General features: G+C 47.5%; 2 protein-coding genes across 2 annotated transcripts in view; one reads left to right on the top strand and one right to left on the bottom strand.

The window, feature by feature from the left end:
• The window catches only part of LOC125896593 (NACHT, LRR and PYD domains-containing protein 12-like), a 451,585-nt gene that overhangs the window by 209,605 nt on the left and 227,764 nt on the right, over positions 1-14,216 (top strand). The window lies entirely within an intron of this gene.
• Positions 1-14,216, bottom strand: part of LOC125897552 (rho guanine nucleotide exchange factor TIAM2) — a 32,160-nt gene that overhangs the window by 17,129 nt on the left and 815 nt on the right. The window contains exons 2-7 of the mRNA XM_049590957.1: positions 10,229-11,410; positions 8,760-9,258; positions 7,667-7,842; positions 5,317-5,541; positions 3,864-4,049; positions 3,637-3,774 (exon numbers count right to left, since the gene is read on the bottom strand). Of these exons, the coding sequence (XP_049446914.1) occupies positions 3,637-3,774; positions 3,864-4,049; positions 5,317-5,541; positions 7,667-7,842; positions 8,760-9,258; positions 10,229-11,404 (2,400 nt within the window). The 5' untranslated portion in view covers positions 11,405-11,410. The remainder of the gene's footprint in view (positions 1-3,636; positions 3,775-3,863; positions 4,050-5,316; positions 5,542-7,666; positions 7,843-8,759; positions 9,259-10,228; positions 11,411-14,216) is intronic.

Genomic DNA, 14,216 nt, shown 5'->3' with positions numbered 1-14,216 from the left:
TAAAAACTTCGATGCTGAATTTTGTTCTGGATCAAAACCAAAATGAGCCCCAGGGCATCATGGGAAAAAATGAGGGGCTGAGCTGAGCTGAAATTACAGGTTTGTGCAGTTGGAGTGGTAATCAGAGCGGAGTCAGTCTGGAGTCTGAAGACCACCGACAGACAGTAAACACATCGTCAACACACAGACGACTCACCAGAAAACAAACGCTAAGATTTAACACTTTAGTGACTTCATAATAACGTCTGCTGCACGTCGGTCAGGACTGAGGTAAATAAAGAAAGATTGTAAGAAATGATGTGTGAAAACAAATCTGTTGACATGTGAAATATTTGACCCCCTGACGTATATTTATGTTTCATTTTGTTCTGATTAAAAACCACAAAGGATTCAGGAGGAGCCTGAGGAGCATCATCAGCTACCTGACCTGTGAACACACTCTCTCACACTCTGAGAACACAAGAACAAAAACTGATTTACTGTCAGAGTTTTCAGGAAGGACCAAAGCGTGTTACAGTAACAGTCAGAGAGCGAGTGGGCCGCCGGACAAAAGCAGCTGTTTGTCTCCTGCAGAGACGGTGACGCAGAAATTAACTCCACATGTCCCTCAGAGATCAGACTCTGATGTCTCCGTGAGACGGGACGGACTGCCCGGAAACCTGAACCAGACCTCAGAGGAACCAGAGCCGCTGTTTAACAGCAACATCAAGGCAGGACATTCAAACTCTGATGCTGTTAATCTGTTTGATTTCAGTTTGGTGAGATCCTAAAATCACTGAGCGCCGTGCCGTGAAGAGTTCAAAGTGCTCAGAGGAAGTGGACTGTGTGAGTCAACATGAGAAACGTGATGTCAACAGCACAAACACTTTCAGACGTGACGACGTGAGAAACAAAGCCAGAAAACCTCCCTCCAAAATATTAAATTATATTTATCATAATATCACAGTCAAAGCCTCAGCGTGTCGGTTCAGGAGGATTTATTGGAACAAATGGAAAACAATATTTTTTTTCAGTGTGTAATCAGCTGTGCTTTTGTTACCTCAGAATGAGCTGTTTATATCTCCACAGGCAGCAGGTCCTCGTCTACAGAGATCACCATGTTGCACCGCCATGTTTCTACAGTAGCCCAGAATGGACAAACCAACAACAACAAACCAACTTATACAGAGACATGTGTGATGTCAGACAGCATGATGACATCACAGAATCAAAAGAGGCGTGACATGTAACACAACAGCTGCCTGTTTGAGTTAGCTGCTAACTGCTAACATCTGCTTTTCAAATATTCCACAGTGGGTCGCACACATAACACGTCATCAAAACGTCCTGTTTATACAGACGTTGTTTCTACCTCAGGTGCCTCGTTAAAGGCGAGACAGCTCTGTCCCCACAGTCTGCGACGGTACCATTTATACAGAACGGCAAGCTGGAATAATGACGTGAAATTCCCGCCTTGAGGAGGCAGCGTTAGAGGATAAACACCGGCTCTGGACAGGGACGTTCATGTTTTGGTGTCGGCCGCTGCAGTCAGCACTGATGTGTGAAGTGAAACGTCTTCAGAGTGTTTCCTGGTGACATCTGAGGATAATTCAGCTCCTCAACACTGAAGGAATTCTGACCAGGAGAAGTTTCAAATGGTTGTAATCTGTAATCTGTAATCTGTAATCCTCACTGATAGACGACACTGAATCTGACACACTGTTCCTTTAAGGATCCCTTCATGGTCAGTGCGGTCAGTAAGTTCACACTGTGTTAGCTCACACAGCCGGCAGTATGCTAGCACATTAGCTTGCTATCTTAGCTTCGCCTCTCTCAGTCATGTGACCTTCACCTTGCAGGTTGTAGCCGCCTGTTCAGAGTCTCCTGTGTCCACATACTTTTGGACAGCGTGTGTTTGTTAAAAGAGAAAAGGAGCGACTGCATTGTTTTATTGTTATCAACAATGTTTGGATCAGATCAATAAACTGAATCAGCCGTACACACAGAAAGATGTTTTGATTGTGAATGTCCAGAATTATAAAAATTATCTTCAACTTTATTTGAAAATTAAGATTTTAAGATTTAAAGCAGCTGACAGCAGCCTCAGAGCTCAGCCAGCTCTCTGCTGATGGGTCGGTTTTCAGTCAAAGGAAGGAAACTACGAGCTGACTGCTGTTAGACAACCCGAGGCGTCTCAGCAGGAGAGAAGACAGAGACTCTGCAGACAAGAAGCTGAGTCATGTTTCAGCTCTGTGAGTTTACACTGAGCGTCAACACGTGTCGAGGCGTTCACACAGGAGAGGGTCACAGCGTCCGTCAAAACACGGAGCCAAAATAAACTGCAGAGATTTATACACACACACACACACACACACACACAGGCTGAAAATAGCTCTGCTGTTTATCAGGACGGGCCTCAGGAGCCGAGCATGATGGGAACTTCAGCTGGATGAAGCTCTGAGCTTCAGCTGACATGAAGACGAGCCAAAAATCACAAACACAAACTGCAACAGTGACGTCAGAGTTCTGGAGTTTTCTCAGAAAGTTGAAGCCGAGCAGCAGCTGGAAACATCAAACTGTTTAACTGCAAGATTTTAATCTGAAGAAGAACCAGCAGCCGTAAGATCGACCAATCAGAGCACTGCTGGGAGGATGACATCACTCTGCAAACTCCTGAAGCTCACGACAACCAATCAGAATCGTCCGTTCAGGAGAAATGTGACGACTCAGCTGTCACGCTTTAAAGTTTGACAGATTTTTAATAATAAAAATAAATTATTTACTTTGGGCGGCACGGTGGTGTGGTGGTTAGCACTCTCGCCTCACAGCAAGAGGGTTGCCGGTTCGATCCCGGGCGTGGGAGCCCTTCTGTGCGGAGTTTGCATGTTCTCCCCGTGTCAGTGTGGGTTTCCTCCGGGCACTCCAGCTTCCTCCCACAGTCCAAAGACATGCAGGTTAACTGGTGACTCTAAATTGTCCGTAGGTGTGAATGTGAGTGTGAATGGTTGTCTGTCTCTATGTGTCAGCCCTGTGATAGTCTGGTGACCTGTCCAGGGTGAACCCTGCCTCTCACCCAGTGTCAGCTGGGATAGGCTCCAGCCCCCCCCGCGACCCTCAAGAGGATGAAGCGGTTAGAAGATGAAAGGAAAGAAAGAAATTATTTACTTTTTTTGGTTTTTAATAAATTTTTAAAACCTTCCAAAGATTTTTTTAAAACTTTTTTTTTTTTTTTTTTTTTAAAACAGATTTTGCAGTTACACTCACCCTTTCTTCTCCTGACACGTGGTTTTGTTCTATCATCTCTTCAGTTGTTTTAATTTTTTAACGCAGGACGCGGCTGTTTATCAGAGAGTAAAGTGTCTGCACCCTGAGATCATCATCATCATCATCATCATCAACACAGATCATGTCAGATAGTTTTTAGGTTTATATCTTGAATAATAATCTAAACTCAAAAAATAACTTTCACTTAGTTTTCTCACAGAATTTAATTATATCAGTCTGCTGTATATTTTACTTCTTTTTTCTCACACTCCATAAAATCCAGACGACCTTGTGACCCCTGTGAGTATTTGGTGACCCTAACAGGTATTGAGACCCGGAGCTTCAACCCACCACCGTGCTGTGTGTCCTCAGGTGGTCGGTGCGGTGTATTACCTGGGACGTGGAGTGTCTGCTGTCCCTGCTGCGTCCGTCCAGAGCCCTCAGAGAGGATGGCAGGCCCCTCCTCCTGCCGCCTCCTCCTGACAGAGACCGACAGCGCCGCCTCAACGTCACCTCGTCTCTGCTGCACACCTGAGGACAGACAGACGCCCACCATCAGACCGTCGCTGTCTTAACACACAGAGATGGAGGCTGTATTTCCTGTTGGAGGCAGCTGTTACCAGAGCGTGGAAGGACGACACAGAGAAGACCCCCAGGCGTCCCAGCATGCTCTTGGAGGGCCGGCTGGCCACAGCGAGGAGGCTCTTGGGGTTGGGGAGCTCGCTGCCCTGCAGGCTGGACAGGTAACAGCGCAGCCGGAACAGATCCAGGTTCAGTTTCTCCAGGTTCTGCTCCCACTGCTGGATCTGCACACGACACCGTCACATATGTACATACATCACATGTTACACATCACATGTTGCACCATGAGTCACTGAAGGACTCTGATCCTTTACTGCAGTAAAATTACAAACACCATCACGAGGAGGTCAGTGAGGTCACACAGACGTTTCTTTCATGTTGCTTCTCGCCATCTTCTCGTCTTTGTTGAGAGGAAGTTATTTTGTATAATCTGACATCAGAGGACCTCCTCTGCTCCTCACTGCGCTCCATCCTGTCCTCCCCCTTCATCCTCCTCCCCTCTCTGACTCTTTCCCACTTCAACCACACACACAGAAACTTGAAATACTATTAAAATTAGAGTTCAAGACACCCAAGGAGGATCCTTTGGAGGTTTGATGGTGGTGGAAGGAGCATGCTAACATGTTTCCTAACCTGGCAGTGACTGAATGTTTTCACCATCCAGTCAAAGAGATGTCCAATTCAAGAACGGAGAACCAGCTTCATGTGAGGGACTGGAGCCTGGGGGGGTTTGATCAGGGGGGAGGGTCAGTTCTGGTGCTGAGCGTCACAGGTATGGGCGGGTGCAGGATTAGAGGCACGTGAAGGCTCTGATTGGTCAGTGAGCGGTCCTATCATATCAGTTATCAGATCAAACTATCAGACAGGATGTTGGAAATGTTAGTTTAAATAATGATGATATCAATCCAGTGGTCTATCCTCGTGGGAGAACGGCGTGATGACGACTCCTCCGTCAGCTGGTAGAAGGTGTTTATTTCCATCAGCTGCAGGTTTTTTCTCGCCGCCTCAACATTTGGTTGATGATGTCACCCTCAGCAACCTCATCTGGCTGCGTCGTTAGCGGGAAAGCTAAGGTTTGTTGTTTCAGGCTGCCGGTAACAGCCCGACACATCTGGAAGAGATATTAAACTGGACTCCACGTGAGCTCCTGCTCTGACATGTTTCTGCTCTGCAGCTGCAGATCGTCCTCCAGACACAGAGTTTCCTCTCAGAGCTGCTGACGCTGCCGACAGGACCACGACTACCTCACAAGATCCATCATCACTGGTTCACCTTTACCTGAGCTCATACTGGAAACCATCAAACACAGAACGTCTGAAACTGAATGAAGTCAGGTCGTTTTCTTTGTTTCTGAATGTTGGAGAGCAAATATAAATATAAACCTGTAAAATACTGAAGAGGTGCAAATTAAAGATACACAACACTAAAATAAAACAGTTTGTACTATAAAAATCTGAAAACACACACACACACACACACACACACACTGACCTGGCTCTCCACAGCCTTCCTGTTCTTCTGCTCCTTGATGACGGACAGCTGCAGCTCCGCCATCTTCTTCATCTTCCCGTCCATGTCGATCTTGTGCAGCAGCGAGCGGCTCTGGCAGCGCAGCAGCCGCAGCGTGTCCTCCTTCCCCTGACGCTTCGCCAGCAGCGAGGCGCTCGCCGAGTGGATCGCCGTCACCCAGTTCTCCAGGTCCGTCTGGTTGGTGGCCTGGACGGAAGAGGAGGAGGAGGAGGAGGAGGAGGAGGAGGAGGAGGAGGAGGAGACAAACACAGAGTCAGTTCACATGTATTCAGTGCGTTGAGGGAGCATCTGAAGAATGAGCACATGTTGATGACACATCTGTTTGTAAAGCTCGTAGGTTCAGTTCTGAGGTTCTGTCCGAGCACAGACACCAAACAGGAGTGAATCTGCTCCTCAGCTCTCACAGGGTTAAATGTTCTCACACATGTTTTGTTCCCTCGGTCACGTGTGTTTTCCCGCAGGTCATCATGTTAAATCACCTGCAGCCGACGGCCTTCTGACGTTTCACTCTCTGAAACCTTCGACCTCAGATCCACAGGCCGGACAGTTTCCTTTATTCTGCGTCCACAGTGACTGAACAGACTTTCACCCAAAAAAGAGCCAAACTGGCCGAGGCGCTCTGAGCATGCTCCACAGTTTCCGCCCCGGGCTTTGACCCGGAAGTCCAATAGCATTAAATGTGTAAGAGAAGAAGAAGCCGGTAACAACATGGAGAAATCTACATCCAGAGCCGTGACTTTTTGGACGGAACAAATGTACAGAGCTGTAAAGTTGTCCACCATGGTAGCAGTTAGCTGCTAGCTAACCGTAGCTAACTTGTTTGTCCATTGTTTGGTCTGTGACGTAATAGGTCAACAGGAAAAAGGTCCAATACTAACAAGCTGAAAGGGGGCATATCTCCACCTATTGTAGAGGAGTCGCACATACTTGGCTCAATAAATGGATTCTCCTCCCGTGCTTGTATACTGGGACAAGGACAGTAGGCCAGTTAGATGAAGCTCACAGTTGATTCTTTCCATCAACAGACAGAAGGTGATAAACTCTGAGAACTGAATGACGTCTGCGTTTTGATCTCAGAGTAAATGTTTTTTAGCCCAAACAGCCGTCAGTGTGTCCTGATGGTCTGAAGGTCTCTTGACACTAACAGGTGTTTTGGTTCAGGAGGATTAAAGCGGCTCGTTGTCGTTAAAGAGGAACATTTGTTGCAGTAATTAGCCGGGTGTCGTGACTCCCATTAGAGGCTCCTCCACCCTCCGTCCTCTGCTCCTTTCAGCTCCTCACAAAAGCCCCTCGGCACCTCGGTAACATCCACCCTGCTCCTCCTCCTCCTCCTCCTCCTCAGTGAACCCTCGGGGGAACCATGGAGACGAGTTGTAGTGTGATTTGTGTGTGTGTGTGTGTGTGTGTGTGTGTGTGTGTGTGTGTGTGTGTGTAAACACTCCACAGCTGAGAGCAGTGAGAGTTAAAAGGTGCTTTCTGAGCTCGTAAACAGAGAAATGTGGAGGAAACGTGTCGCAGCTATTTGGAGCTGTGTGACCCTCTCAGCTCTGAGGTCAGTGAATGAATCTGGTCTGAGTTCATCCTGAGGAGGAGGAAGGGTCCACATCCTGTCTGCAGGAAAAGTACTCTGTGAAAATACTCGATTACATGTTCAAGTCCTGTTTTTAAAGTCTGTAAGTCTCATCGGCAAACTGTGGTTCAAGTTAAAATCTGCAACGTGCAATAAATAAAACCCTCAGTTTGATCTGTGTCTCTGTATGTGTGTGTGTGTGTGTGTATGTGTGTGTGTGTGTGTGTCTCTCTGTGTGTGTCAGATCTGTGCTGCAGAAACACACTCCTCAGACGCAGAGAGAAAAGAAACCCTGGGATGTGTTCGGGCGCTCGGTGCATGTTTGTGGTGACGCTGATGGTTCTCTGCTGCAGAGAGAAACCACAGCCGTCCACAAACACTACGTCCCATTCATTCACACTGTCCCGGGGCTGAAATAACACCGTGTGATGGACGCACAGAGACGCAGCCAGCAATCAGAGGTCCGACAATCAGGAGGAAACCGAGAGGACGAAAATTTAGAAGGAATGTAACGAGAACTTTCCTGGAAAACAACGTTAAAAATGTCACAGAGTTATTTACAGGAACAAGACTCAGGGAGCTGTGCTGCGTTCAAGGACACTGAGAATAACAGTTTTTTACATCCATGTTTACCTGTTTGACTTTGACTCCTGCTCATAATAACATTAAAAACACAAATAACAGTCCCTCACCCTTTAACACTGGGCCTTAGTCACATACACAGTGTGTGTGTTCTCTCACCTGGAACAGGTAGACGTCTCCGTGTGAGTTGCTCAGACAGAACACGTGCTCCTTCTTCGGATGTTCGGGGACAGCCTGGACGATGCTGTCGTCGGCCAGCAGGGCGTAACGTGGTGACAGCTCTCGCTCCGCGCTGACAGTTTTCCCGTACGTGTCATAAAACAGCAGCGTGCAGCCTGACGGGACAGAGACCTCATTATTCTACATCTTCAACAGATTTATTTTCACTGCTGTAACTTTATCTCACTCATGACGGACAAACATTCTGCTGCCTACAGTACCCACAATGCACCACTGCCTCTGATGAGGGATGCACTGATTTATCAGCTGAACTTCAACTAATATTCTCCTTGCTGACCGTCATCGGCCTGTTGACTAATACGATGACATCACTGATAGTGGTGGTCGATGTGTTTCTGTTGCATCTCAGGACAAAACAAAACTTCAACTAACGACCACCAACTTTAATTTATCAGCAGCTATGAGAAGAAAACGACGACTGTGACGATCTACGATCTCACTGCTGCGTGACGGGACAAAAGGACGCAGCCTGTTGTTTCCCTGATGATGTCACACTGTGAACAACAAACCTGTGATGACATCAGCAGGACGGGAGCTAGTTAACGTTAGCTGTTAGCAGCAAGTTAACGTTAACTGTTAGCAGCTAGTTAATGTTAGCTGTTGTAGCTAGTTGACCTAAGGACAGAGGGATGTCGTATGCTGTAAAGCCCAATATCACAAATTGTGATTTGTGATATTGGGCTTAATAAATAAAATTAATTGATCGATTAACTGTTAGCAGCTAGTTAGCGTTAGCTGTTAGCAGCTGAAGTTTCCTGCTTCTGTTCAACTCAGATTTTTCAAACTCATGGTCTTAAACTGACTCTGACTCAAGTGACATCACTGGAGGTCATTCACCAGACGTCACTCAGCTTCCTCTGGAGACACTGAGGGATTTATGCTAGTTTAAAATATGCTGTAGAACTGCCCGACACCTGGAGAAACACCTGGAACTGAAGGCTGAGAATCAGACAAAATAATGAACTTGTAGATTTTTAATATTTATATCTGAACTCTGTTTTCGTGGACGAACCTTTGAGCGTGACCCAGTAGTGTCTCCACTTGCGGCGAGCCACCAGCTCCAGCTTCCTGTCCTTGCTGACGGTGATGAGAGCTTTGAAGGAGAGCCATCCGGCCCGTCGCACCACGCCCTGCTCCTTCTCAAACAGGACATCCAGCTGCTCGCCTCCTCTCGCCTCCACATCTCCATCTCCATCCATCTCCTCCTCCCCCTCCCCCTCCTCTTCCTCCTCCTCTTCCCCATCCCCCTCCGATGTCTCGGTCCGGTCAGCGGCGCTGCTGCAGCCCGTCTCCAGCTCCTGCATGAAGTTTTCGTAGACGTTCTGCCGCTGGGCGTCGCTGCTCAGGTTCTGGTTCAGGTTCAGGTTCAGGCTCCTGGAGGAGCCACAGTGGAACGCTGGGAACTGGTTGTGGTTCAGAGGGTGGAGCGGGTTGGAGGACCACAGCGAGCTGCAGCCAAGCAGCCCAGAGTCCAGCCCGCTGAGGAAGACATCGTCCCCACTGTGCGGCTCCTGAGGACGAATCACAATCTCTTTAGTTTATTATTCGTCCTGAGGACGAATCACAATCTCTTTAGTTTATTTATCATTAAACACGAGGCCTGACATGACAGAGACGACAAATTAAGGACAAATAAATTAACAGAGCGCCGCTCTGACCTCCGTGTTTGTTACATTTCTGCTCACGTACAAATCTTTGCATCGCAGTGCTGACTCACAGTGGCTCTCCTCGACATAAAATAGAAATAAAACTGTGCCGGGAATATAGTCTGTATCTACAGCCTGATATCACTTACACAAATACTACAACACCAAATGTGGATTAATCCGCCACTGAAAATAGTGCCCAACACAGTCACTATGTCCTCCTGTTTTTATAACAAGAGTTCTGTCTCCAGTGACGTACAAACAGAATCTGATCAGATGTTTCAGATGCAGTCTGCTCTCTCTGAACTTGTTTTCCTGCTGCAGTCGTTCATGAAGTGAAGTTTTATGAGTAACTTTTAACAAGCAGAATTTTCCTCCTCGTTACAGATAAATAGGTGTTAATATGTTTTGTTCCTCTGATGCAGCACTTTGTGAGCGTGGAGATTTAAGTTAGTACGAAGTTAGTTCATACTGAGTCTCGTATTATTACGGTTAAACATTGTGGATGTGTGTGACACGTCTGATGCTGCAGATAAACTGAACATTTACAGAATATTCCCGTCAGTGCTGCAGTGTTTATGGACTGTACTGCGTTGTCAGGTGGTCCTTTGATTCTGTTCAGACATTGTGTATGAAATGTTTTCCTATTAAACAGTGCACAGACTCATGTAGCAGTGATCCCTCTCAGTGTGTGGTGGTGTGTTTATCTGCAGAGACTCTGAAACTGTAAACGACCAATATTTCACTTTTATCTCTTCAGGTGTTTTAAATCTTCCAAACATGTCCGACCACCGCTGACTTCCTGTTACATCATGTTTGAAACGTTGTGACTCACCTGGATCCGCCTCTTCTTCCTGCTCAGACTTCCCGTCCAGTCGCTGAGTCGTCTGATTCGGCTCTTCAGGAAGTCTTTGCGGCTGTTCCCAGGGCCGGTGGCGGCGGTGGCAGTGCTGACGGGATCAATTCTGCGACAGGGAAGCGTGCGGGAGGAGTAACGCTGCTCCACGCCTCCTCCTGACCCCTCCTCCTCCTGGATGACATCATCCAGCAGCAGTGCTGAGGAGGAGATGGCGGTCCTCTGCTGCAGGGTGCTGTCAGGTGCGGGGGGGAAGGCGGGCAGCGTGTTGTGGTAAACGCTGTCCAGTGAGGTGCAGGAAGGTGAAGCCGGGCTAAAGTCTCTCAGGTCGGCCTGCAGGATCACTGAGTCTCCGATACCGCTGTCCTCCGTCCGCCCTGAGGAGCAGGTGTTGTAGCCGGCGGCGGAGGTGAACTCATTGGTCTCTGCGGCAGGAAAAAGGAGGGCAGAGGTAAATCCAGGTGAGATGTCCACCTGGGCGGAGAAGACGTTGTTGTACCCGCTGCTACTGGTGGCGGTCTCCTCTGTGCGGGTGGAGGAGTAGGTGGTGTACCCGCTGCTGTTAGCCACACTCTGCCCGCAGACAAACACGCTGTCAGCCAGCTCGCCGCCGGTCCCCCACGGTGAGTCGTACCAGGAGCCGTCAGAGCTGAGCGAGCTGCCTTTACTGGTGCGGAGGGAGGGCTCAGCGACTGGGGGGGCAGTGGAGGAGGTGGTGGGGAGGCCGGTGAGCCCCTGTGTCTCCATGGGGATGCCCCTGACGTTGGTGAACTCCACCCTCATGCTGCCATCCTTGCTGAGAAGCACCTTTGGGCTGCCGCCACTCTCCAGGGACGTCCGCTCGCCACACATCCCGTTACTCCCGCCGCCATTCTCCACGTAACTGAGCTGGTTCCCTCTGATGAACCTCTGAGGAGACCCGGCTCCCAGTTTGGAGCCTCCTCTGGGCGCTTTGTGCTCATAGTGCCAGGAGGTGTACGGTGGGCCGGCGGCGTGCTGGTTCAGGTAGCTCCTCCCCCGGCTCCTGCTGCCTCCCTGACTGCTCCTCCACCAGCTGCGAGCCGACGGCACCTCCTCCCTCCTGGAGGAGAACCTGAGCGAGCAGGAGGACTTGGCAGGAGAGACGAAGCTGCTGTGACTGTCTGTGTTTCCCATGGCGACCTGGAGGAGGATCAATGAGCATGACATCATCACACTGACTCACATATTAATGCTGAAAACATTTGTCCGTTCTGGGCTACTGTAGAAACATGGCGGTGCAACATGGTGATCTCTGTAGACAAGGACCTGCTCCCTGTGTAGATATAAACAGCTCATTCTGAGGTAACGAAAACACAGCTGATTGTACACTGAAGAAAACACAGCTGATTAGATTATAATCTGACAGACTGGATCTTTAAAACACACCTTATATAAAAAGTGAGGTGGCGCTGTGTCCTTTTTATATTTATATACTAGTTCCAGTTGATCCAAAGAGGAAGGTAACAACAAATGAAGATGTCAGAGATGGATGTAGTTTCCTCATCTGTCCAGAAGTGCATCTTCTGCTTCACGTCACCTCCTTCTTCTTCAGGGTGAAAGGCTGCGAAAGATAAAGTGGTGCATGCGCAGAACACTGAGTCTGACTCCAGGCGGACTGAGTGGATACATGCAGCAGTAGTTCGATTTTCAATTAATTCATCTGGGTGTGTTAGTCGAGCTACGGATAGATTCTGTCGGACTAAGCCAATAATTCGATTTTCTCAAGCTGCATGTAAACGTACTGAGTGTCCGTCCACTAACAGTGTTTGTTTTTGTCGCTGATAGGCTCAGACTGTTATTCTGAGTGTCTGGCAGCATTATGAAAGGATCCCTACAGAGATAGAGCTTTGTGTTTAAGAGTCAGATCCAGAAACAGTCCTGAATTCACCGTCACCAAACCCACCAGACTCCATTTAAAAAAACACTAATTTTATCATCATTAAACACACTTCATTCAGAGTCAACAGGAACAAAATAAAATTCACAAAAGCCGCCTTGGTTCATCTTTCCACTGTTGCAACAATCACCAGCTCTGTTTGGTTTAAATTAACCCTTAAGTCACCAGTTAGATGTGACAACATGCTGCCTCTGTACACACTAACACAACTGTTTATTTAAATGGAGTCTGGTGGGTTTGGTGACAGTGATTTCAGGGCTGTTTCTGGATCTGACTCTTTAACACAAAGCTCTATCTCTATAGGGATCCTTTCATCATGCTGTCAGATACTTACAATAACAATCTGAGCCTGTCAGTGACTAGTCTCTACATACAGACTCGACATTCAGTGAATGTCGAGTCTGTAGGCAAACCCCAGAGATCTTGCCTCTGGAAGAAGAGCGGAAGAGCCCTGGTTTCTGGTTGTAGGCTGTTTGTAGTCCTCGTGATATTAACCAATCACATTTGAGTCAGCTGCAGTTGCTGCCAGGTTAAACAGTCCGTGCGGTGAACTAACGAGGCGGAACATAATTGGCGTCACTGCAAACTCTGAATCCATCACAGTGGTTCAGCATATTTACTTACATGAGCAGGGGGAGGAAACAGAAGTCGGAAACGGAAATTCGCCTCCTCAAACCGGAATGCCAAAAAATCGTGGGTCTGCCCCCAGAGGCTGTATCACCGTCTGCTGGAAGTCAGACGCCAAATACAGCCGATGGGTTCCGAGAATGGTCAGTGACAAAAACATACTGTTAGTGGACGGACACTGACGGTATACAACTGCCCTGTGGCTAAGCCCCGCCCTCAGACACGATGAGCCAATCACAGTGCGTATAGCCATCCCCATACACTGGGACATTCTCTGCCTGGACGTCCATTGAAATGCATTACAGAAAGTCAGTTTGTTGGGTTTTATGAGCTTTTTCTGAGATTTGAAGTTTAAAAATGGTCAAACGGTGTGCATGGGGTACATGCAACTCTGACACAAGGTATCCTGAGAGGCTGGGCGACCAGGTGTATTTTTACACTTTAAACCACATCTCAAGCGAGAAAAGTGTCTCCTTTGGATAAAGTTGTGTGGTAACGTTAGACCACAACATCAACTCAACGTGAATAAGATTAACAATGATGTCTACATCTGTTCTAAGGTAAGTCAACATTGTGTTTGAGGCAACATATTGTCACTTTGCTGGAAAGAAATATAAAGTTATCTTTAACATCTCTAGCTAACGTTAGCTAAAGTTAGCCTAACGTTAGCTCCTAGCTGCGTTGTTCATCATGTCACCTTGTTTGCTGGGAGTTCATTAGCCTATTTTGTTCTAGTTTTGTACTTTGGTGATGGTACATCATTGTTAGCTGTTGTCCAAAGGGCTCTAGTTAAGCTAACGTTAACTTCTGGAGCTTAGCTTCATTAACTTATCTGTAATGGCAGAGATAACAAAGGTTGGCAAACGTTATGCTGAATGATTCAGTGTAAATACTGTAGCACCAAACTAACGGAGAGACACTCTTGGTAAAGATGGTAAAAAGGCCGTTATCCTTTTCTCATATTCGGAGCCAAAAACCTTAACTTCAGTGGCACTTTAACTTGTTGTCTTTGATGGTGACGGCAACCAGATGCGGTTCACAAGCGTACACTGTGACCTGTAAATGTTGGCTTGTAATTTAAGCTTTTCATCGACCTTCTCAACAATAAAATGATGAATATATCCCTCCAATGCGTAGTTTAGGCCCTTTTGGTTACTTCTCAATGACATCTGATCGTTATGTCTCCAAAAATCATCAGTTGCCTCCTGTGAAATGCCGTGTACTGTGACACCTGCCATAGCGCCGGGCACTGAATGTTGATAGTTTGTCCAGGTGAGTGGAGGGGGCGTGGCTTAGCCATAGGTCAGTTGCTCTTAACATTACACTGCAGCTCTCTGTCTCAGGACTGAAACAGTTTCAGAAATTTTTGGTTCCATTAGACACAAAAACAACAAGATGGGAAAACATGGTCCAGGCTGAAAA

Source organism: Epinephelus fuscoguttatus, linkage group LG11 (genome assembly GCF_011397635.1).
Source record: "Epinephelus fuscoguttatus linkage group LG11, E.fuscoguttatus.final_Chr_v1".
In the NCBI taxonomy this organism is placed as follows: domain Eukaryota; kingdom Metazoa; phylum Chordata; class Actinopteri; order Perciformes; family Serranidae; genus Epinephelus; species Epinephelus fuscoguttatus.
Note: the sequence above shows the minus strand (reverse complement) of the source record. Positions and strands in the feature narration are given on the sequence as shown.